The sequence below is a fragment of the Cynara cardunculus genome (genome assembly GCF_001531365.2).
Source record: "Cynara cardunculus var. scolymus isolate 2C chromosome LG 13, CcrdV1, whole genome shotgun sequence".
NCBI classification, from domain to species: domain Eukaryota; kingdom Viridiplantae; phylum Streptophyta; class Magnoliopsida; order Asterales; family Asteraceae; genus Cynara; species Cynara cardunculus.
The window spans coordinates 4,913,227-4,938,628 of NC_037540.1; the positions used below are offsets into that span (position 1 = coordinate 4,913,227).

A 25,402-nucleotide genomic window follows, 5' to 3' on the forward strand; every position below is an offset into this window, starting at 1 on the left:
CAAAAATCAACAAATTTTAAAATCCAATAATTGATTTTTATTAAATAATTATTTTTTTCATTCCAATTTATATCATGCGTACTAATCATGATTTTGTTAACTAACTATACAAACGAAAAGTTGCTATCACTTTATTAAACACAACACACACGAACAAAGCCATCAAACATACAACCCCAAAAATAAATCAATAATATATCTTTTTGAGTGAGTTGCCAACTTGCCACATACTAAATTGACAGCAATTCTTGTAAAGAAATAACCCATTTGTTTATTAAGAGAGAAAAGCATTTCACGCAGGGGGCTGTTTACTGTTTACTGGATATTTTTTTTTTTTACCGGAATAACATGGCAAAAGTCAAAAATCTTGCCCGGTAAAAGTAATGGTAAAGATGAAGAGTCTTACTTGGTAAGTGAGGGTGACGACTCTTACCCGGATAAATGCTTACCGAGTAAATTATTGCATACGATACTATTTTAATATACTACAATTTTACCCGGTAAAATACGGGAAGTGTCTACCGGGTAATCATTTAGGTAAACATCCCCTAAGAGAATTTGTAGTTATTAACCATTTTAGAGGTTTATCACATTGGTATTTTTGTCTATCACATCAGTTTTCTCTTTATTATATATTTTAAGGGTTTTTCTGTATGGAAGAACTGATGAAAAAACTCTGATTTGAGAATGAAAACTTCTAACTTCTTTTATAGGCGAATTCTTGAGTAGGATGACCATAACGTTTATTTACTAATAAACAACTGATGAATAATGAATTACTTGCAATTATTTTAAATAGACAATGATTTGAACAAGATGTTATCGGAAATACCAAAGAGTGTATTTCACGTATTTTCTCTTTATTATACATTTTATCAGTCTTTCATGCTCAATCATGAATAAATTAATTACTTATATAATTAAAAATCAAAATAATAAAAGTCATAATACTTAAAATTTACTAAAACAAAGGCTACATTTATAAAAAAATGTAATAAAATGATTAACATGTTATAGATGTATAATTGTTTCGGTGTCATATGACTTGTATCATTTGTAAGGACGATTAAATCATCTTTTTTTTTTTTTGCTTCTCTTGTTTTGCTTGGTGCTCGACCTTGAGGGTTTTTTAATTCCTTTATAATGGCCTTAATTTTGAATTCTGGATTGTGTTTCGATTTTTCAATTCTTTTTGAATGACATGAACTTTGTTATGTATTTATGATTTTTCTTTTCCTTTCCTCTTGGTCGCTTTTGTTCCAATCGGTTGAACTTCTATTTCAACAACATTGTCCGAATTGATGTTTGCTAGGGTATCCGATGATGATGTGTAAGCACCTGATATCGACGATGCTTGCATCGGTATTGTGATGAACTTCAAAATTTGAAGAAGGTTGAAATAATAGATATGGTAGGAAATTTGGTTGAGCTTGTATGCTTGTTGTATTTAGTGAATTTGTTTGACGAACCGTTAGGTTTAACAAATTCATATGGTAATTTGGATGGTCAGTGTATATATATATAGACTTGGGATCATGTGAGACCAATGGTTTTTTGTGAGACCTGTAAGACCAATTCTCAACTCTTGGATTAGATCTACAACCGTCAGATCTGAACATTCATAAACGCCACGAGACTTCTCAATAATTACAAAATTGTCACCGTGCAACTTTAGACCATTAGATCATTAGCTTATAAAGTTGATCAATGAACATAAACTGATCTTACGGGTCTCACGAAAAACCATTGGTCTCACGTGAACCCAACCCTATATATGTATGTATGTATGTATGTATATATATATATATATATATATATAGAGAGAGAGAGAGAGAGAGAGAGAGGGGAGAAAATTGAGAGAGTAATAGTTTCAATTTCAAGTTATATAATTTTTTTATAAGTAGAAGTTTTGTGTATATATAAATAAAAATAGATAAAATTAATTACTTTTTTAAAAAAAATTCTAAATATTATAATAATTTGTGTTATGAATAAAAGGTTAATTGTTTTTTTTATTTTATTGAATTTTTGTTCAATTGATTATAAGTGAAATTATTTTCATTTTATGGTTGAATACAAGAAATAAAAAATAAGTTTGTTAAAACATTTTCATTTTATTAAAAAGTTTAAAATTTGTTTTGTTTGTATAAATAATATGAAAACAACTATTTAAAAAACAAATGAATTAATTTGATTTGATTTTTAATAGTTATTATATTGTAAATGGTCCATAAAGGAGAGAAATGAGTGGTCCTTACAAGGGAACCTCTCACTTTATGGAACTTCACAAGTCACAATATCATCCCCTTTAAACTAATTAACTAATTAGTTGTTAGACTCATACAATAGTTTTTGTTAAAGTATTTTATATTCGGTAAATAGAACAAATAAATTTATATACCCTTCTCATCTTTGATAAGGTTTGAACTCTTGATTTGCTAGGAAGCCAAAATCTCACATACCGCTAGACCAAAACCCTCTGATGACTCATACAATAGTTGTTGGTTAAAAAAAAACTAATTATGTTTTGTAAAACTGGTCTGATAAGTTCGTTGACAAATATAAAATAAATAGGGTCGTCTCTTAGCATGTTAAATGTGAGATTTTGAATAGGGCCCCCGAAAATTTTGGGGCCCAAATATACATGTGTTTAGGTCTTTTTATCGACCTATGTAAAACTATAGCTGAAGTTATTTATGTTCAAATCATTAATTGTTTGGTTTTATTCAAATCATTAAAGGTTAAAGTTTAGTTTCAGATGGTTAATCGTTTTAGGTTTAACCCATTTTTGTTCTTAAGATATACTCTTATTATCTCATTTATGCAATGTAATCAAAAGTTCTGGATGTAACAGGGTCTCCAAAAAAATTGGAACGTCCTTAAAAATAACTAAAAATGACATGTTAAAAAGTTACTCCATTCTAACATTATAAAACATTTGACTTTTTTGTTATTAAAAACTCTTAAATCTTCCAAGTATACAGCTATTAAAGTATTAAATATAAATTAATATTCAATAATCCATAAAAAAAGTCTTTCCATTTTATAATATACTTGTTTTATCCATTTTGTAAATAATAATGGAAGCTTTAAGTGTTTTCAAAAAATCAATATTACCTTTTCCAGAATAACAGATCAGGTTTTAGAAATCGATCCAAAAACAATATACTTTTTGTTGTTTTTTATAAAGGATTATCCCTTACTTTCAAAACTAAATTTATTATAGTTAATATTTTAATTAAATAAATCTTTTAAAAGCAAACACTTTATTTTTTTTTCTTTATCTTTTAAGTGGTTTATACATAAATTGATGTATATATTTATCATAGATATTTATTATAGATATTCATCTCTATGCACAATTCTCCAAAAAAAAATTGAAAGGCAAAAAAAAGAAGGATAAGAAAGAGAGCTACAACATGACCATCACCCTCACCAAGCCAACCAATATATTAAACAAAAAGATCCAGCAAGAAGCTAGATACAAGGAGATACAAAAATCCAACAAATGCACAATTCTCCACATCAATATCAGATACATAATATTCATTATAAATATTATGTATCAAATGTGTTATTTATCATGAAGAAACATATTAATTATAAATATCATATTCCTATCTTATTATTATGAATAATATATATATTCATGATTTATAAAGCTTACACCTAAAACCATAAAAATAAAATTAAGATGGCTTTCTCACTCTCTTAAAACACAAAACTGTAAAATTAAAATTAAAATCAACGAACAAGACTGAATCATAGTACATTACACACATATACATTTAGTACTAAATAAAATTTCCTTCGTAAATTTTCAAATCACGTGTCTCAAAATCAAACCTTATTTTTTACATTTTCAAAATCCAACTGTCTCCATAATATGAAGGAAGAAACCCTCCCCCTCTACTCTACTATTCACATTTCAATCCCTTCGAATCCAAAATATATAATGGGTGATGTTATATGTATCAGTTTTATGTTAAAGTCAGATCAAATCATATATTAAAATGTAAAAAGTAAGGGGTTGTTTACCAAACGCTTACCCAGGTAAGTGCTTACTAAGTCACATTACCTTATTGGATGAATATGACAAAGACCAAAATCTTACCCAGTAAGAGCGAGGCAAGGACCGAAAGTATTATCCGGTAAGTGAGGACGATGACTCTTACCACGGTTAGCACTTACCAGGTAAATTGTTGTATCCAATGCTGTTTTGATGGACTAAAATCTTACCGGGTAAGAAAATGATAGTGTTGAATTTTACTGGTAAGCGCTTAGCGGGTCAGTGTTTGGTAAACTGCCCCTAAGTCTTAATATTGATATGTAGAAGGAAGAAATTAGTAAGTAAAGGTACATTTAATAATATATAAAGATATATTTAACAATATATAGGAATGCATTTAGACTATCACAATAACTACAAAGATTTACTAGTGGTGTGGCCATGTTTTACTTGATAACATGATTAATTGTTTTATAAATACTAAAAGTGAAATTATAAGTATTATATCTTCATTTTCATAAACCTTAAACCGGAAGGGTGTGATTATTCATCATGATCAAGGTTCTAAATGGTATAAGGTGTGACGTAGCGACAACGTCAAATCTCGAGTCTTAGGAGGCATGGTCAAAACACGGCGTGTTTCAAGGCGTAACCTATAATGACATCACACACACATACATAGGGTTCGATTCGCATGAGACCAGCCTGTTTTTGTAAGACCTGTGAGACCATATTTTTACACTTGAAACTTCACAACAGAACATTGTGAAGGTAAAAGTGTTTTTACAGTGTTTTGCTGTGAAGTTTCAACTGTAAAAATGTGGTCTTATGGGTCTCATGAAAACAAGTTACCTTCACAGTATTTTGCTGTGAAGTTTCAATTGTAAATATGTGATCTCATGAGTCTCATAAAAACAAGTTACCTTCAAAGTGTTTTGCTGTGAAGTTTCAATTGTAAAAATATGGTCTTATGTGTCTCACGAAAACAATTTGGTCTCACTCTCACATGATCTCAAATCTATATATACATATATACACACACATATATTTTTTACTATTAATTATTTTGTCCCCGATATTAAATGATCTAAATTAAGTTAAATACTAAAAGCAAGACACATATCGCTTTACAAAAACACTCATTTAGTCATACGTGCCGCATGCTAACACGATATTGAAGCATAACGAGCCAAAATGGCTGTGGCAACGAGGCTCGTAAGAACCATTATCTATGATTAAGGTTATGAATGTAACATCATCAATATCAATGTGATAACAATTACTGAACTAATGTCGCAATTTATAACATATAGTTGTGATTGCTTAATCTAAAATAATGTTTGAAAACACAATCTCATTGTGAAATTTAAAATCACAGTTTGTTATGTGAATTATTTCAAAGAAGAAGTATATGGCGAAAGAGAGAAAAGTTACGCTGATTCACTTTGATGGATTGTTCGACATCATCTTCTTGAACTCCTCAAAATTCACATAGCCATCGCCATCGGAATCCACCGACTTTATCATATTCGTACAATCATTTACGGTGCACTTCTCCCCCAACTGACTCAAGATCTGGTGCAACTCCTTCGCTGAAATCAATCCGTTTTTGTTCAGATCGTAGAGGTCGAACGCATCCTGGAGCTCCTTCATCCCACCGTCATCTTCTTCGCCGGACTTTCCTTTGCAGAAACCGGCAAACTCCTCTAGGCTGATGAAACCGTCACAATCAGTATCGATATCCGCCATTATTCGATTCACCTCATCCAGAGACGTGTTGGATCCGAGTGCCTTCATGACATCGACGAGCTCCGCGGCAGAGATCTTGCCGTCTCCGTTGACATCAAAACGGTTAAACACTTGCTTCACTTCCTCCAGGTTCGTCAGGTACACCGACGGCTTGTTGCCTTCCGTCTCCATTGCTGATAAAATTATTGAATAAGGAAGGGATAAGGGGGAATATGGAAGAAAAAATACGAATGAGAGGAGTGGAAGGCAGGGACAGGGACAGGGACCCATGGATACAGCCGATATAAATTGGTCAAACCACTACTATTTTTGAGTAAAAGTCAAAAAAAGTCCCATCCAAGGCTTATTATTATTATATTTTATTAACTTGGATATCCAACCCACCATACGAGTCGATTAATCCCTAAACGTTCACTTGTTTTGTAGGTAGTTCAGAGTTATCGCATTCGAACCTCCGTGACCACAAGAGAATTTTTATTTCTCCTTGTATTTAAATCCATGACCTCCAGACACTTTTGACATTTGAAGCCTAAGTTTAAACCAATTAACCACCATCCTTGTGGTTACTTTTTTTTTAAGTCAAGTATGATATGTTTAAATTTTAGATTTTATCTCTAAAAAAAACTATCTACATTAATGGTTATTAACCTTTTAATTTCATAACACTTAAGATCTTTGAAATTAACGTCGTCAATTAGAAACTATTAAAAGGAGCAAAGCAGTCTTTGAATAAACTATAGAGACCAAAAGTGTAATTCACTCTAAAATTAACTGTCATTCAGATATATTTTTGAATGAACTATTATAAAAGTTCATACCATATATTATATTAAAAGTTTTATAAATTAAAAAAACAGAAATGTTAGAAAATAACAAATTTACATACAAATTTCACTTAAATATAATCGTTTTCCAAACATTTTTCGGCACAATCTTCAGTAAGTTATTTCATAATCAACTTTCTCCATTAAGTTAATAAAATCGAAACAATTTGCATAAAGGAGCTCACTAAACGCTGGTACCTCAAGTTCTCGAAAAACCCTCAACTTTTCTATATGTTACTAAAGGACTATAGTACTATGAACAACAGTACTCGATATCATAACGGATGAAGTTGGTTGTCAAACAAAAAAAGAAGAAATAAAGAATAAGGAAGAGGAAGATTACGAAACTAAGTCGTGCTTGGTACTTCATTCGTAAAAAATAGCTATCCAGAAAATTAAGATAAGTGAGACTAGTCGATAAAGAGAGGTCAATCATCAAATTAGAGACATAAGTAGAAGGGATTGTAGATGTGGTCATGACCCGAAAACCAACGAATCGCTAAATCTGGTAAAAAAGAGAAGGAATTAGACCATTGGGCTAATCTGCTAACCATTATACTTGCTTAAATGGGCTAAAATAAAAGGGGAAACCTCGTTTAAGTACTCTATTTGAAATCTCACATAGATACACTCTCCAACACAACCCACCACCTGTGTATGTAATTGTACAACATAGAGAAGTTACCCATAATGAGCATTTTGTTGATTGAGGGGGTGTTTGGGATTGCTTATTTCAAACAACTTATGTTTTTCTATAAAAGTCTTTATCAATTTATTATAAGTTAGAAATTTCTTTAAAACTTTTTATTACCGGTTTGACACTGATATAAATTGTTTATCCAAACACTCAAAAATGTTTATTATCGGTGCCAAACCGGAATATAAACACCCCTGAATAGATGATAATTGAACAAATGGAATCTACATTTATTATATGATTATTTTTGTTATTGAAAAGAACATATCAAAGTACACAACTTTTTATTTATCTCATTTTACCTGCTATTGCTAATTGCTATGTACAATAGTTTTGCCTTTGCCAATATGTAATCATATGCCCTTTTGGCTTTTCTCATGTTATTTAAAAAAATGTCAAAAAGGAGAATTCATCTTCCCTTTCTGTTTGCCAGTCACCCTCTCATATAATAACCACTTACAATTTCAAAGCAATTAGCATTTACAAACATCTAAAACCAAGGAATCAAAGAATGGCTAAAACCCACAATTTCATTACAGTTTCATACGCGCTTTCGGCTTATAGTTCGACGACGAGATTGCCGCGTCCACAAAATCAAGAACCCTGAAAGAACCACACCAGCAATTGTCCATAAAACTACCAGCCATCTCGGCATCGGAGTCGGAAACAAACCTGAAAAAGAAAACCGTCACTCACGAAAATACTTCAAGATTCGACTTTTTCAGGTCAAATCATCTAAATGTCAACCCAAAGTCGAACTCTATCATTTTTGAATTTATCATCACAAATTGCCTGATAAACCGACAAATTTTGTCACAACGCTATACGTAACCCTGTGCTCGGTTAATCTTGTGATGGTTCCATCAATGTAGAGCTCATATGATAAAAAGTTTGACCATAAGAGTCAACATGAGCAGGAATGTGGGGTGGGAGCACAAATTACAAATGATTTCGCATCGCAGTGAAGAAGATAAAACTCACCATGGCCAAACTTGATACAGATGAAAAGTTCAATGATGCAGATGGCAAGCGAAAGCCAACAAAAAGCTCCGACCTTTTTCACCGGTTTTCTGAAAATAAATCACCTTAGAAAATCACAAGTTGCACAATAGATTCTATGATGAGTTATATTGTCCCTGTGGGATTGGCCTAGCGGATAAGGAGGTGGCACCCTTTCATAAGTATTATTATTCATCTTGGCCGTAGAGATGTCCAAAATCGGTCCTGCCGCGGGCCAGGCCCAAATTGGTCCCGGTCCCGACCAAAAACACCTGGCCCATTCTCCATGTACAAAGCGCGGTCCCTAGAACAGGTCCCAGGCCGAAATTGGTCCCAAATTTTTTCTCCCAAAATTCAATTTTAAACATATAATAAATCTTGTTCGAAGAGATTCCTTTTTGTATAGTATCTTATTAAATACACTTTACAATATCTAATTGGGTCATTCAAATACACTTTAAATCATTTTTTAAATCTTTTCCACACAAAAGTGTTATAGATGTTCCTATAATTACGATTTTTTAAATTTAGTATTGGAACACTTGAAAAAAAAAATTCAAAGAAAACTTGAAAAGCTGAAAAAAACACTTCGAATTTTTTTGTAAAAAACTTGATACATAATTTATAAAAAACTTCAATTTTATTTAAGAAATCGGGCCTATGTATAACGGTCACAGTCCTGTAACCGGTCCCGTGCTGGGCCTTGAATTTTCATGAGAGAACATAACCGATCCCATGTCGTCGGTCCATAACTGGTCCTTACCGGTCCCGGTCCTGGTCCTAAGTTGGTAATTGTCATGGTGAATATTGCTGTAAAAATGTATAACATGTAAATTGTTGTCAAAATGCCTTAAATACTATTCCCTTCGTCCCAAAATAAGTGTCCACATACTTTCCAATTCTACCCTTTATTATGAGATGGAGAATTTTATTAAGGGTAAAATTGTCGGTTTGTTAACTAACAAGTGTAATTACTCCACATTTCTTAAACCCGTGTGGCTTTTTATCTTGTGATGGAGGGAGTAATGTTCATATAAAGATGGTCGAAGGAAAGAGAGGATTACCGGTCTTGTAGGTAAGAATTGTACTCTCGAATTGTAGGAATTGCAATGAGCCACCAAAGAACCAACCTATAAACAATTATTGGATTTCGAGGAGGAACCCAAAGGCAAAACTTGAGAAAAAATGTATTGAGTTCCACGGTTAAGAACACGATGCACAGGCTAAGAACTTGGATGAATCGCCAAGGACCAAGAAGCGGGTGCCATTCGTCCTTGTCCCAGTGTGCAGGAGTGAATTGGCCCAACGTTCTTTTTACCTGATAAAACACATGGATTCTAAATCAGAATTTTCTAAACTTAATCCACTACTTTTTTGAACTAAACTTTTTAACTCGAATGTATGAAAAGACAGACGTACTTTGCTTAATATATTCGGTTGACGGCTTATTCCAACCCACTCATATGTTTTGGCATCAAAATAGCGAACAGTATGCATTCCTGCCCAGATACCTGCCCAGCAAAGAATATTACCATCATCAATACAAATTACCTTCCATGGTTCAACCAAAACTCAAGTCATTTTTAACGTTAAAATGTAATACTCATTTGCCAAGCTATATGTAGAAATTTTGAGTAATTTACAAGAAAAGAGTAGGATAAGGGCCTTGTTTCTCACCAAACCAATTGCAGATTAGTATATCAAGAATAATGCTGTCCCACCAACACTCGTTGAAATTCGGTAACATATGGCGAAATGTGAGCTGAAAAACAGAACTAATGCATCAATTTCATATGAGAGAAGCTTAAGATTTGTTCAAAAGAGCCAACTCGCAAGGATCAGTAAAAAGGAACGAAAAGGGGTGGTTTCCATGACTCGAACTCATGACTTTTCGGTCGGGTCTTTGGTTAAATGACCTTTTGCTAAGTCTTTTCTTTTAAATCCATGAAGCTTCTAACAGGTTCGAGAATGAAACTGCTTAATAGAAGAATGTCACTTCCACACACGAGACTGCCCAAAAACTTGTCAGAAGATCATGGATTTAAAAAGCACTTTTCAGGAGGTCATTTAGCTAAATACCCCCCTTCCAGTCAAGGATGCATAACTTACTGGTCATCCAGCCCATATGGAGAGAGAAGAAGACAACTAGAACGTATAACTTATTAGTTCATAGGTGTCTAACCTCCATTAACTCAAATCCGATTGACAATACCCACAAAAGGGGTTGATTACGAATCATTATTGCTTTGCCCCACCATCCGAAAATATGAGCAGGAACGAATTCATCAAAAAGTGTCTCCTGCAAAACCCGAAACAATTTTTAGTGGTCTGTAAAGCTCTTTTTCATCCCCAAAAGAAACTCAGTTTTGACTTCTGAAAGTCAAATGTTGTATGTTCCATATGCATAATTGACATGGAATTTATTTTCAAGGGACAGAAGACAAAAGAAAGAAATGCAAAGATTGTGAAAGAAGAAATCATACATAAACATTTATAAACCTGCTAGTTGGATTTTCAGGCACATAAATTCGACAATCGGTGCCATATGACCTCTCGGGAAGTTCTAAGAAAATATTAACAAAGACAAAGTCAATACACCAACATAAACTACTATATATGAAGAAAAAGCAGTTGTAGAAATGTAAATAACACAAAATATTTTACCAACGCCAAGATCAGGGTGGAGATACTTCATTAACTGCCTAGCATCATCACGGTTCTGGCATGAAAAGTTAGCAAAACAAGTTTTAGCAAAACGGGTTCCATATCGAGCTATAAGCAGGAATATAACATTGTAGACGTGGGCAAAATAAAAAACCGACCTGGAAAAGCAAAAATGTCAGAGCAACAAGGTAAATAACGGCCATCCCATGAACTAGGCGCCAAATTGCTGGATGTGGCCTAATTAGTAACCTGAAAGACCATGAGACTGAAAATGAATAATGGTATTATTATATTACACTAGTAGAAAAAGCTTATTTATTTTGACCATTCATCATTTTCGTTTTGTGGGTCCCATTTAAATAATCCATGACTAAATGGAGATGTAATTCATAAAATCACAAAGCTTCCATGAATCCTAAATATCTAGATATAGGGTGGTTTAAAACACAATGGTATGAGCCAACTATGGCATGAGAAACTTGATTGAGAAACATACGTAGAAGGAGCTTGCAGCAAACAATAAGTCAGAAAAACCGCCATCATTGCCCATATGCCCCTTCAATAAGCAATAGATATTAGAATGCTGGTTTCATGGATGACGCAAGTCATGCACAAGAAATCTAACTCTACGGATGAGCACTCACCTTTTGACTGATGTTACAAGATCAGCCGATGAACTACTTTCAGGATCAAGAGCTCCGCTTGCCCAACTGAGAACACATTCCAAAAGGGAATTTAAAATGAATAAAACGACAATTTGAAAAAACACCCAATTAATAAGATCAAGTTCCTTATGATCACCAAACTCCCTTCGTTCTATGAAAAATTGCAATTTTGATTGGACACATGGTTTAAGATAAGTGTTTGACTATTAGTCAACTGTCATTAAAAGGTAGGGGAATGTACGATGGGGAAATATAAAGGCTTGGCTAGAAAAGATTCGAATATACAACATAATGTTGCAATTTTCATGGGTCGGAGGGAGTATATGTATATGTTTCTAGACAGAAAGAAAAGAAACACAAGTTACCAAAGCATGTACTCCCTTCGTCCAAAATAAGTGTCCATATTTCTATTTTAGTTTGTCCCAAAATAAGCTCCAACTTTCAAAAGTAAGTGTCTACTTTACAATCCTAACCTTAATCATGATATCGTTAAGGGAAAAATTGCCATTTATTTAATTAAAAAGTATAATGTTTGCACACTCCTAAAACTGTGTCTTTTTCATTGTCGGCATTTTTATTTTGGGACGGAGGGAGTATTAGTCAAGTACTGAGATAATAATTCAATGACATAGAAATGCATGATGAGCAGAAGCTATGATATGCGGTTTGAAGGACAAAAGGTTCAATTTGACGACCAATAAAAAATCTGTTCAGTGTGAATCATCCTTGCTACCGTGCATACTGAACTATTCAGACAAAATTTTAGCCAAACGCATAGCCAAAGATATAGGTTTTACCTGAAGGAACCAAGAAACGATATCTCAAATTTTAATGCAAGAAACTTACATAAGAAAGCATGCACCAATGAATAACAATGAAATGGTTCGAGGTTTGTAAGCCCATGCTGTCCATGGGTCAAGTTCATCATCAGTAATCCTTAAGCTCACTTCACCATTATAGTGACCAACATGGTCTTTTCTCCTTCCTCTCCTATGGTTAGGCTCCATAATGTTTAGTCTTGTTGACCTTTCTTGATCACTGCAAATTACAACATGAATAGGAGGAGGTGAATAAAGAGGAAATTGCTTACTGTTTTCTAGTAAAAAAAAAACAATATGAACCCAAAATTACAGTTGATCAGTAAATAAGTACTATTGAGACATTCCTATTTCAGTCAAATTCACCCAAAATCATATGCCAAAAACTATTCATATTCATACATTCACACAAGATGGAAAAAATAACTTTAAATGGGGAAAAGCACCTCACACTAATTTAGGTAGACTAAAAGGTGAATACCAGAAAATAGAAGAGAACTGCTACAATTCACACAAGACATTAGATTACCATCTTATAATCAAACAATCAAAGATAAATGGTTTCAAAGAAATCATGAAAGAATCATTCAATTTAGAAAGAACCATTCAAGCATGAAAGAATGCTCCAAGAAACAAAAGATTTGTGAAGAAAATTATGGGAAAAGATATGTGTAGCAGTTTCCAAGCCATAAACAATCGTTTCATAACCAAGAATTCAATCACATTCAGAGATAGAGACGTCTACGAAATTCTATACAAATTAAACGCTTTGGCTTAAAATTTTCAGCAGTTTTGTCTTGAAAAACAATGAAGAATATATCAATTACACAACAAAATTCAAATACCCACATATTGGCTTTGAATCGTGTGGCCATCGAATCTGAAATCAAGAACTAAAAACAAAACCTCGTGACCGAAATGTGATGCATAACAATCAACAAAAACCAATCAGCAAACCCCACTTAAAAATTCCCATCGAACATTGAAAACCCATCTCGGAAATAAAAAGGAAAATCAGAAATTAATGAAGAGATGGTAACACAGAGTGCATGAAAATGGAAGACAAGGTACACATAGATATTAAAAAGTACACAGAGGCATACATGTACAACATAACAGATTATCAGGAGAGAGAGAGAGTGTTTTATTACGTATAAAATTGAGCCCTAGCCGCAAGATTGAAGAGGGAAATGGATCCGTAACCGTCTGATCTCAGGAATAAAGAGTGGAATGATGAAATATTTGATGAAGAAGTGAAGGCTGATATGATTAATCGGAGTTTTGAACGACTAAAGGTAACTGGGTGGTTTTCTCTCTATCTCTTTTGAAAGAAATAAAGATTTCTTTGTGTAGACATATACATATAACGGACGTGTATGTATATATTGCTGCGACAGAGAGAGATCAGAGAGAGAAAAACAGTGATATAGAGAAGAAAAAAGTACGATGGTCCACAGAGAGAGAGAGAAGAAGATGGACAGATTTTATTAGATAGAGAGAATTACGAATCGAAAGACGATTAAAAGTGACGTAACGTATTTCACATGTAGTCTGTGTGTGTGTGTGTGTAGAGTTTAACTCTCTGTGACCTTCCACCATTGATATTCGGATAATAATATCCTTTGCTTTTATTCTTTTCCCCTTTCTCCACCTCTTTTTCTTCTATTCTCTTGAAAAAAGGGGAAAAAACTTTACAAATTTTTATATGTTTTTTGTTAATCGTGAATTTTCGGGTCAGTTTATATGTACCGACTAATTTTTCAGATGACCTGAATTCATTGCAGGTGAACATCCATGACCACAAGAACTTTGACGGTGTTTGGATTTGAATCCTAAGAAGATGAAAATTTCAGTATATTCTCTTGACAATGTGTCATTTTCTTGTGGGTTGTAATGAATTTTTAGGGATAACAGGCTGATGGCTTCCAAGAGCTCTTAAGTCGTTTGGCACCTCGATGTCAACTCGTCACATCCTGGAGTTGAAGAAGGTGGTCTCAAGGGTTCGGTTTTATAACTTTCTTGTTTTGATTAAAAAGATTGGGAACCACAAGGGTGGTGCTTGATTAGTTTGAGCTTGACTCTAAAGGTCAAAAGTATCAGGAGGTCACATGTTCAAATACAATGAGTAATAAAAATCCTCTTGTCGCCGTGGAGGTTCAAATGTTGTGACTTCGGACTATCTACAAAGCAGGTGATCGTCTTGGGATTAGTCGGCTCGCAAAACGGGTTGAATATCCAGGTTAATAAAAAAAATGGATTAAAGAAAGCCCCTATGAATTTAGATGTGATAGTTTAAATATATTTGTATAGGTAAAACTAAAAACTTTAGCTAAAAGAACGAAAATGTGCTCGGATCTCTTACGATCTCTCAAATTGCTTTATATAATAAGAATTATATAATTAATTTAATAGCTAATTATTTATGAAATTTAAAAAATAAAAAAAAAGGAAGTATTGACGGGTCTAGTTCGACCCAGTCCATTTTGACAACCACCTAACTTATCTAACTATTGATTATGCCGTCTTTGAATAAAGCGAACGAGGGTGATTTCATGCCTTTGACGACGAAGTTGGTTGCATTACTGGACTTTAGTATCGATGTGTATGTATGACAAGATAGGTCTACATTTAGCTTGATTTGAATCCATCAAACTTTATTTATTCTTATTTTAACCAAAATCAGTATTTAGATGAACAATTCGTGTATTGTTAAATAACTGTTATGTTGTTAAATTTAAAGGTTCAAAAACAAAATAATGGTCCAAAAAACTGGTTCGAAATGGTCTGGTCTAATCTAGACTGATGACACAATGGATCAGTCTTTATCATGTCCAGTATACTGGTTCCTATCCAAATGTTCATCTACACACAAGAGTCAACCATGACATTTGTGATGTTTGACCTACATCGTCGATTTAATCTGCACTATTTACTCAAAGTATAAACATTTGAAGACCACCAAATTTATCGTCTTATTTATTAAACAGAAAAAGCACGATTTCTATGATCTATAAAAAGAATATGCATTTGCTATGATACAACGCGACAATCATTTATTTCGATAGGGTTTTGGTAGGCCTATTGGAGCACCGACCACAAAGGTGTATAAGGATCAAATAAACCATATCATGTGCCAACAATTTTACACGTATAATTTGTTGTCTTTCTAGATGGACTGACATGTGCTCGAATAAAAAAACGATGATCGAAATTACGAGTCATAAGAAAGAGCAGCCTGTATACCGTACGCGTACAAAAATACATTGTTATTAAAATTGTTAGTACTAATCCAAATTTAGTAAATCCATTTAGTTATCATTATTACATTATATTCCATATATTTAATTAATACTTAAATGAAATAGAAATTTCTATATATTTTTTAAAATAAATACTATTAAATGGATTTCTTTTCCATTAAATAATTTGCATTTAAATAGGTTGGATATGGTGTCAGTGTAGGAGTATTTGTTACAAGCATTAATTGTTTTGGTCTTCTTCTATTGGATTAAGATATTTTTTAATATTTAATGGAAAATTTAAAAATAAAATAAAAAAACAATTAAGTACGTTATGTTTATGTGGGCTTTGTTTAGGACAATATTTCATTTTGAGATTTTTGTGTTGGATATATGATATATTATAGGACTGAAGGATATTTATATAATGTAGTAAGATATATCTTGATTTTAATGTTTTGTTTTATTTTTTATCTCTGTCGATGTTATAATACGGTTTTATGCGCTTTTGTGAAAATATATGTTTTTATATTTGAATAAAATATAAATTTGAAGAAAAAAAAATATTGATATTAGTATTAAATTAAGGGAAAAGTCTAAAAAAACCCAATGAACTTTAGTGTTTGAAATGATTAAGTTATTGGACAATTTTTTGAAACAAATAAGTTCTTGGACATTCCAAAACTTGTTAAACAACTCTTTGGACTTTCTAAAACATGTTATATACATTCTTATGACCTATAAAACTAAGGGAAAAGTCTAAAAAACCCAATGGACTTTAGTGTTTGGAATGATTAAGTCATTGGACAATTTTTTGGAACAAATAAGTCCTTGAACGTTCCAAAACCTGTTAAACAACTTCTTAGACTTTCTAAAACATGTTATATACATTCTTATGACCTATAAAACTAATTAACGTAGTAAAATAACGGAAAAAAATGAAAAAAAGTCATTGAACATTCATATTTTGAGCGATAAAGTCCTTAAACATTTTTGAACCAAAAAAGTACTTACATTATATAAAATAAAACAAATATACCAAAAAATACTTACATTTAAAAAGATTATTGATAAAATTTATTTTAATTAAAAATAAAAGATATTATGTCAGTGATTTTCCAAATTAAAAAAAAATAAAAAGAGATTTAAAAAGGATTACTGGTTATATTCATTTTTAATTAAAAATAAAATATATTTCATATATGATTTTTTCAAATTAAAAAAAAGTTTAAAATGATTACTGATGAAATTTGTTTTAATGAGAGAGAGAACATAACAGAGAGTGCTTCTCGGGGAGGAGCACGAATCTCCCTAGTGTTTAAAAATAAAAATATATTTTATTTTTAACAAAAAATAAAATAAATTTTACCAGTAATCTTTTTAAATCTCTTTTTTAATTTGAAAAATCACATACGTGATATATTTTATTTTTAATTAAAATAAATTTAATCAATAATTATTTTTTTTAGTTTGAAAAATCACTGACAAAATATTAATTTTAATTAAAATAAATTTTATCAAAAATCTTTTTTAAATGTAATTTTTTTTGTAAATGTAAGTATTTTTTATTATATCTGTTTGATTTTATAAATCTAAATATTTTTTTGTTCAAAAAATGCTTAGGGACTTAATTGTTCAAAATATGAATGTTCATTATTTTTTTCGGATTTTTTCATTATTTTATCACATTAACCAGTTGTATAGGTAATAAGAATGTATGTAACAGGTTTTAGAAAGTCCAAGAAGTTATTTAATATGTTTTGGAATGTCCAATGATTTATTTGTTCCAAAAAATTGTCCAAGGACTTAATCATTCCAAACACTAAAGTCCATTGGGTTTTTTTAGACTTTTCCCTTAAATTAATTATTTAAAAGTTCTCGTTTTTTTTTGTAATTTGTTTAATTTAATTTAGATTTAATAAAGAAGTAATTTGTTTTCGGTTTAATAGTATATTTTTTTCTATAAAGATAATAATTAAATATTTTGTTAGAACTCAATCATTGTTCTTATTATGTTTTATATTTTTTATATTCAAAATGAGATGTTTATCTACAGTTAGTCAAATGAATTCAATGGAGTTTAAATAAGTTATATTTAGACCCAACTTATTTATAATCTTGAATTTTAAGTAATATGCATCGATAACGAGTACTTGATGCATTAAAAATAATTTTTAAGAGTTTATCTCACATACCTTATAATATAGTATTTATATTTTATTTGAGTTTTTATGTTAAATATGTATGACAATCAAGAATAACGTTGTATTTAATATTTTAAAGAATGCTTAGTATTTTCAAAAGTGATTTATGCATATGATATGTGTTTAGAGTTTTACGGTACGATGTTCATATATCCATGATTAATTTATGTATACATGTGTTAGGCCATGTATCGGTACACAGTACATACTACAATCAGTATACTTGGTTCAAATTTTCTATTGAGATATCATATGACACGTGTTTGATTGTTTAATACTGCTTGTTTGCAAGATGCCAATATATCTCGTATTTGCGTAACGATATCCATAACTTCAGTTCAGCTTAATACACACATTTTGAAATAAAACTGTGCTTAGTTATATAACACGATCATCAATCATCGTGGAAGTGATAAGCATGTAATCAACGACCGTAACACAATATCCGATAGGGAGTAATAGGAGGAGGAGAAAGTCGAAAACAATATATCACACGATTCAATAGATTGTATTAGGGCAATATATTCCATTGAATTCCACAAAATTAATGAATTCATCATTCTTTGGCGTAATGAAAGGAATTGAATTCTATCACCATTCACCACGACCATGCTACTATTCTTCGTCATGCCCCACTCCTAACCCCCCCCCCCACCACCACACCACTACTGTCACCGCCACCCACCCTACCCTACCCTATCACACCACTATCACCATGCCACTATTGTTGTCATCACACTCACCCACCCCCGGTCACTCACTACACATCCTTACTACAACCATGTTACTACCGTTGCTGTCACGCTCATAATCTAACCCCCACCACCACACCATTATTGTCGTCGTCGCAATTGTCACTCACCCCAAAACCACCCCAACCCACCACTAACCACCATGCCATTACTGTCGCCGTCACATCCACCCAATCCCAGTCACCCGACCACCATCACGCCACTGTCGTCGTCACATGGGTTGCTTGTTTACCTCTTAATAATTTAATTAAGAGGCAACATCTGGATCATTAAGAGGTGGATCTTGTTTGGCAAAAAAAATCATTCTTTTAGTGGTTCTGAAACCCTCTGAATGATTTTGTATCATGAAACTCCCTTAACCATTCAATGTCTTGATTTCGTTGTAAATAATTACCAAACAACTATAAGAATCTCTTAATCATTCTGACTACTTAATCATTTTATATCAAATTATTTCCATAACATGGATTACCATATTTATGTTATTAAAATCACTGCTGCTGTGAGGGAGGAAAGCCCACTGTTTTGTTTATAAATAAAAGTAAGAAAAAACCATAGGAATCACAAATCTGAGATCCAATAAATATGGGGTCCAAATTCCAAGGTTCCAATCTATACAAGGAAACCACCAACCCTGTTTTCATTTGTTTTTTTTTAATATCCTAAATTTATGGGTTAAAATATTTAAATATATGATTTATTAAAATACTTTGCTTTTTCATCTCTTAGAACCACAATTTTTTGAATTTATATTATTTTTATAATAACCTCCATTGTAAAATAAATGTTCTCGTTTAATCATAAGTTATCTATAATATATTATAAAACATTTAATAAAAATTCTTAAAAATTATTTTTTATGCATGAAGTACTTTTTTTTATACATATTACTTAAAATTTAAGATGTTTTTGTTTAATTATAAGTTATAGTAAGAATACAGATGTACGAATAAAAACATAGGTTTTTGTCTACATATTTTTTTATTTTTAATTGTTATTTAACAATTTTATTTTGGTAAATTTATAGGAAATATAAGTTAAAATTGATAAAAAAAAATATATAAATTAATTAATTTTGTTTTAATTTTCCTACATGCCACTATATTTTCAAAATTTTCCAATGCTCCTTCTCTAATTTTTAATCATCGCCTCTATATTAATAAACTAAAATTAATATAGGAAAATGAAAACTCATAAATTATATTTAAATTTTTTAATGATTTTATAATATAGGGGCTCATTCAAGGGAGAACTGGTTAGTTTGTGGTAACTGTGAGAACCAATCTCAACCACAAATCAATAGATAAATTAGGAAATTTTTAATTTTGGTAATTTTTAATTAAAATTTTAATGTAAGGACATTTTAGGTATTTTCTTTCCTCTCTCCGTCCCCGTCCTCCGGCTTCCGGCCACCATTCTCCGGTGATACCACAGTGTGATACTCAAGCATATATAAGATGCATTGTGATACCACTGTGTTACATATCCGATCGACCGCACAAACGATCACAGTGTGATACTCAATCACATATATGATGCATTGTGATACCACTGTGTTACATATCCGATCGACCGCACAAACGATCACAGTGTGATACTCAATCACATATATGATGCATTGTGATACCACTGTGGTATCACCGGAGGACGGTGGTCGGAGGCCGGGGGACGGAGAGAGAAGAGAGGAGATAGAAGATAGGAGATAGGAGAGAGGAAAGAAAATACCTAAAATACCTTTGCATTAAAATTTTAATTAAAAATTACCAAAATTATAAATTTCCTAATTTATCTACTGATTTGTGGTTGAGATTGGTTCTCACAGTTACCACAAACTAATCAGTTCTCATTTGATTAGGCCCCTTATAATATATATATATATATATATATATATATATTAAATTTATATAACAATGTATAAATAAAGTTATATTTAATAAATAAAAAATAGGTTTTTGTAATAACTTTCATTTTCAAGTTTTATTGAGGTTTTATTTTGTTCGTGTGATAATAATGTGACAAGAAAAAAATATAAAATATAAGGTTCTTAAAAGTTTCATCACTGCAGATAGGGGTGCTCAAAAACTCGACCAACCAGATCAACCAAACCCAACATGAAATAATTCAACCTAAAACAACATGATGTCTAATCAAGTTGTAAAAATTTCAAACTGTATGTATTGGGTTACTATTATTTGAATCCAACCCAACCCGATGAACCCGGCATCCTTTTATTTCTTAGATTTAATATGATTGTCAAAATTCTATTAATTACATTAGACAATCACACTATCACGTACGCTATTCATATACACATTTTTTTAATTTATTCACATCTCTATATAACTCATTTGTATATATGTTTAGTAACTGTGAACATATATATGTAAATTGAGAAATTTAACTGAATGTGATATACATAAGAAGTATGGATAAGTTGTATCAAATGGTTGATGATGAAAAAGAAATTATAGGTAGAGAAATAACATATTCAAAATTAAAAAAATATTTGAATGTATCAAAGTATCAACCTGACCAACCCGACCAACCCGACTAACCCGTACGGTTTAGGTTGGGTTGGGTTGCACTTTGGTTTAGGTTGAGTTGGATTAAGATTTTTCAAACCGCAAACATTGAATTGAATTGTTCAAATGTTTTCAACCCGATCAACTCAATCCATAAGCACCTCTAACTGTAGATACTCTTACGTATTTATAAAAAAAACAGGACATAAAATATATATATCAATATTGATTTCAAATAAAATTCGTATACCTTTTAGTTACATTTTTATTAATAAATATATTTATAATTACACCTTAAAAGCTTAATTTTGAGAAATATACTATCTACTTGATGCAATTAATGAAATATATATAACATAATATGTTTTTTATGTAATTAAAATAACATACTATAATTTTATATTAAAAAACATATTATGATTTGTAAGTGAAAATTATTTATGAAAAAAAACATTTTTTTTTGTACGAGGGTATGGGGTCACATGATCCACTGAATCGTTATACCGTTATTGATTAGTCTATCCAGACACTTGTTGACGAGTGTTCCCCTTAACTCTTCCAAGAGTATCACAATTGTGTTATTCTACAATAAGGTATTGTCGTTAAAAATTTGAGAGGCTATAAAAACGTTTTAAAACTTTATTTTTAGTTTTTTAAACTTAATTATAAACTGAACCACAAGGGTGGTGACTGATTGGTTTGAGTTTGACTCCAAAGGTCAAAACTACCAGGAGGCCCCATGTTCAAATCCAAGGAAGAATAAAAATCTTCTTGTGGCCACGGAGGTTCGAATGCAGTGACTCCGGGCTATCTACAAAGCAGGTGGTCGCATTGAGATTAGTCGGCTCGCATAGCGGGTTGGATATCCAGGTTAATAAAAAAATATATAAACCGTTGAAATTAGATCTTAGTTCTTAGTGTTTTGTACTGAATTTTGTAATTAAAAGTATATTTTATTTTGTTTTATAAATTTCAACATTATTTATATCTGAAAAATCTAATAGTTTTAATACCCTAACAAATTTTCAAATAAATCATATATAAAATGATATTAAATTCAACCTTATTTGTGAAAACAATAAAAAATCAGTTCTTTTTCTTTATCTTTTAATTTTGAAGAATTCATTAAATTTGGATATTTTTAATTATAAAAAAAAATACTTTTTAATTTTGTTTGAGATTCTAAACACTAATTAGGCTTAATCATTGATAAGCAATCATTAAGTAATGTAATCATTATTGTTCATTATACCACAAATCATTAAGCAACCTTTATTCATCAAATAATAAATAAAACATTAATCATTATTATTTATAAATAAATATTAAAAATTATCACTTTTATTTGTTGAAAAGTAAGGATAATAGTGCTTAAAGTTAATCAACTTTAATTAGTCTCAATGCCCCTTTTGGGTCTTATCAGAATCTCTTTATGTATTTGTTTCATTATACCCAAAACTATGTTTTGTGTTAATACCATTTTTCGTTAGTTAAAAATCTGACCAACCCACAAAGGTGGTGTCTGATTCATTTGAGTTTGGACTCTAAAAGATAAAAGTGTTTAAAGGTCCCAGTTTCAAATCCAATAAGGAATAAAAATCCCCTTGTGGTCACGAATGTTCAAATGTGGTGACTCTAGGCTACCTACAAAGCATGTGGTTGTTCTAGAATTAGTCGGCTCGTATAGTGAGTTGGATGTCCAGGTTAATAAAAAAAACTGACATATAACATATTGGATAAAAATGATGTTTTTTAAAATTAACCAAAACCCCTAAAAGTCTATCAAAATTTAAAAAAAATAGAAAAAGGGTGAAATTAAGCTAAAAACAATCAAGACCCGCTTAGCAAAAATTCTGAATCTGCCGTTAGTTTACAGTAAATGTTAGACTGTTTTTTATTTCTATATAAATTTTAAAGGAAAAAAAGCAAAGGTTTTCATTAAATTGGCCAAAATGAAATAAATTATAAGTTAAATGGTATTTTTTTAAAAATAAAAAATTGAAAAAATTGGTGTAAATAAAGAAAGAAAAACAAAAAGGAAGTAAGAAAAGGACAAAAAGCATATAAGATGACAAGAAAAAAGGGAGATGTTTGCTGGCAGCTGGGTGTCTGTCACTAAAACTCATTTCAACGACAATATCACAAACAAACACATGCATTAATCTGCCTTTTTATTTATTTATTCAATTAAATTTATACAATTCCTAATTATTCTAATATATATATATATATATTAATTTATAGAAATTTTTATTATTGTAATATATATTTTAATCAAGATACTGTTTGTATTCGATATTACTTTTTACAGCAAAACGATGTAATTTTCTATGCAAGAAGTAATTCATCTTCAACCATAAACACCGTTTTCCTTACGTCAAATCGAGTAATTTAAGTATGATTTTTTTAACAATTTTTAGTGTAATTAAACAGTGTTACACCGAATTTAATGTTTTGCCATTTGTACCACCAAAATGGTGGAAAGTATGAAGTGTAGAATGGAGAAAAATGACGTGACAAATGAGTTCGATATAAAATATGATGTGTTATAAGAATCATATAATCGAATGCAAGAGTTTTTGCTTCACTACATGATAGGTGATCAACGACTCCCATTAAGTTAACTCAAAAGTGAAAGTTTCGTCTGCTTAATTTTCATTACGCGCCTTCGTTGTGGATGGTTTAATAAAAAAATGTTGTATTATCGACAAAAGTAAGAGCCAGTTTGATAGCTCTAAAGTGGATATGTGTATATCCTTGAGTCATGCAGTGTCTAGGAAGGGACAGTGTTACTAAGTGTTCTGATGTAATTAAAAATTTAGAATTTCTAAATAAAGAATAATAAAAAAAATATTATAAGCAATTAAATTAGGCAAAGATAATATTTATTGTAATTACATAAAAATAACAAAGTATAAAAGAATTACAAGTATCTTAATTTATGCATCAACGATTATTAACGATTGTATATGATTATTATACCATATTAACATATATAATTAATTGTTTTTAATTTCATTTACCACACAAATAACTTTGCATGATTTGATGTGTTTTTTATTTTATTTTAATTTAATAAAATGATTTATCATGTTATTTAATTATTTTATTTCTTATAAAAACAAAATAAAAAGTGTCACAAATATATATTGTTTATAGATAAATAGGTTATCATATGGTGTATTTTATTAATACCCTTTTCTAAAAGAGGGTATGTAAGTAAATAAATGGGTGTAAAAGCATAGGGAAATTTACTCATTTAAACTGGTCTTTTAACTAATTTTTTTTAAATTTATCTAAATGTTATTATATCTGTAATATTCATATTTGTGATCTGCAATATTTATCCATATGTTATTATGTCTGTAATATCTATGTTGACAATATTACAAACATGACTAAAAGACAATTTTTTTTTAATTCCATCAGGTTAGCAAGTAGCACCAGCATAATTGCATACATGAGTTGAGGGTGATAATATTTTTCCTGTTTCTTAGCCAGGTTCGCAATATTGTAGACATGGATATTGCGGATGTAGTGATATTCGGGTTACCCAAGAGATGAATGACTAGGAGACCAATTTGAATGAGTGGAACAACTATTTGAGTTAATTTCCCAAAAGCATATCCAATATATTATTTATACTTTCTCTAAAATAGAAAAGTAAAAAAAAAAAAAACAAAATCTTTAAAACGATTTATATTTAATTCCAACAGATTCTCTAATTTAGAGATTTCAACTTTCATTATATTATCAAAATATTCTATAATTTTACCAGCTCAATATATATTTTTTAAATTACATAAAATAATAATAGTTCAGTTTCATCAATAGAATTCAATAAAAAAAATTAATTTCTTTCTCCACATTACAAGTTTTAGATAATTATCTGAGTTTTATCTACTTTAAAGAACAATATAAAAAATCTATTATTGTAACTTTTTTTTAATTAACCTGAATATCCAACCCGCTATGCGAGCCGACTAATTCCAAGACGACCACCTGTAGTAGCCCGAAGTCACCGTATTTGAACCTCCCTGGCCACAAAGAGATATTTATTTCTCATTGCATTTAAACCTAGGACCTCCAGACACTTTTGATATTTGGAGCCCAAACTCAAACCAATCAGACATCATCCTCATGATTATTGCTATAACTTTATTCTAGAGAATATGTTAAAGATACTCCGAACAAGGAATGAGTATAAAAAAACACCCCCTAAATATTATATTTATTTTAAAATACTTTTAATTGGAATAT

The 25,402-nt window shown here is 30.9% G+C and overlaps 2 protein-coding genes across 2 annotated transcripts; both read right to left on the reverse strand.

Annotated features, from left to right (window-relative positions):
• Nucleotides 1-5,278: 5,278 nt before the first annotated feature.
• LOC112524632 (calcium-binding allergen Ole e 8-like) lies at nucleotides 5,279-5,995 on the reverse strand. The gene has a single exon (XM_025134552.1). The coding sequence runs from the start codon at nucleotides 5,927-5,929 to the stop codon at nucleotides 5,450-5,452; it is 480 nt and encodes a 159-aa protein (XP_024990320.1). The 5' UTR covers nucleotides 5,930-5,995; the 3' UTR covers nucleotides 5,279-5,449.
• Nucleotides 5,996-7,554: 1,559 nt separating this feature from the next.
• On the reverse strand, nucleotides 7,555-13,898 carry LOC112525661 (CDP-diacylglycerol--serine O-phosphatidyltransferase 1-like). Its single transcript, XM_025135879.1, has 13 exons — nucleotides 13,577-13,898; nucleotides 12,454-12,645; nucleotides 11,587-11,652; nucleotides 11,439-11,498; nucleotides 11,101-11,191; nucleotides 10,943-10,997; nucleotides 10,762-10,841; nucleotides 10,461-10,577; nucleotides 9,956-10,040; nucleotides 9,698-9,789; nucleotides 9,343-9,596; nucleotides 8,261-8,349; nucleotides 7,555-7,951 (listed from the first exon to the last, which is right to left on the reverse strand). The coding sequence occupies exons 2-13, from the start codon at nucleotides 12,612-12,614 to the stop codon at nucleotides 7,821-7,823; spliced, it is 1,281 nt and encodes a 426-aa protein (XP_024991647.1). The 5' UTR covers nucleotides 12,615-12,645; nucleotides 13,577-13,898; the 3' UTR covers nucleotides 7,555-7,820.
• Between the last annotated feature and the right edge of the window lie 11,504 nt (nucleotides 13,899-25,402).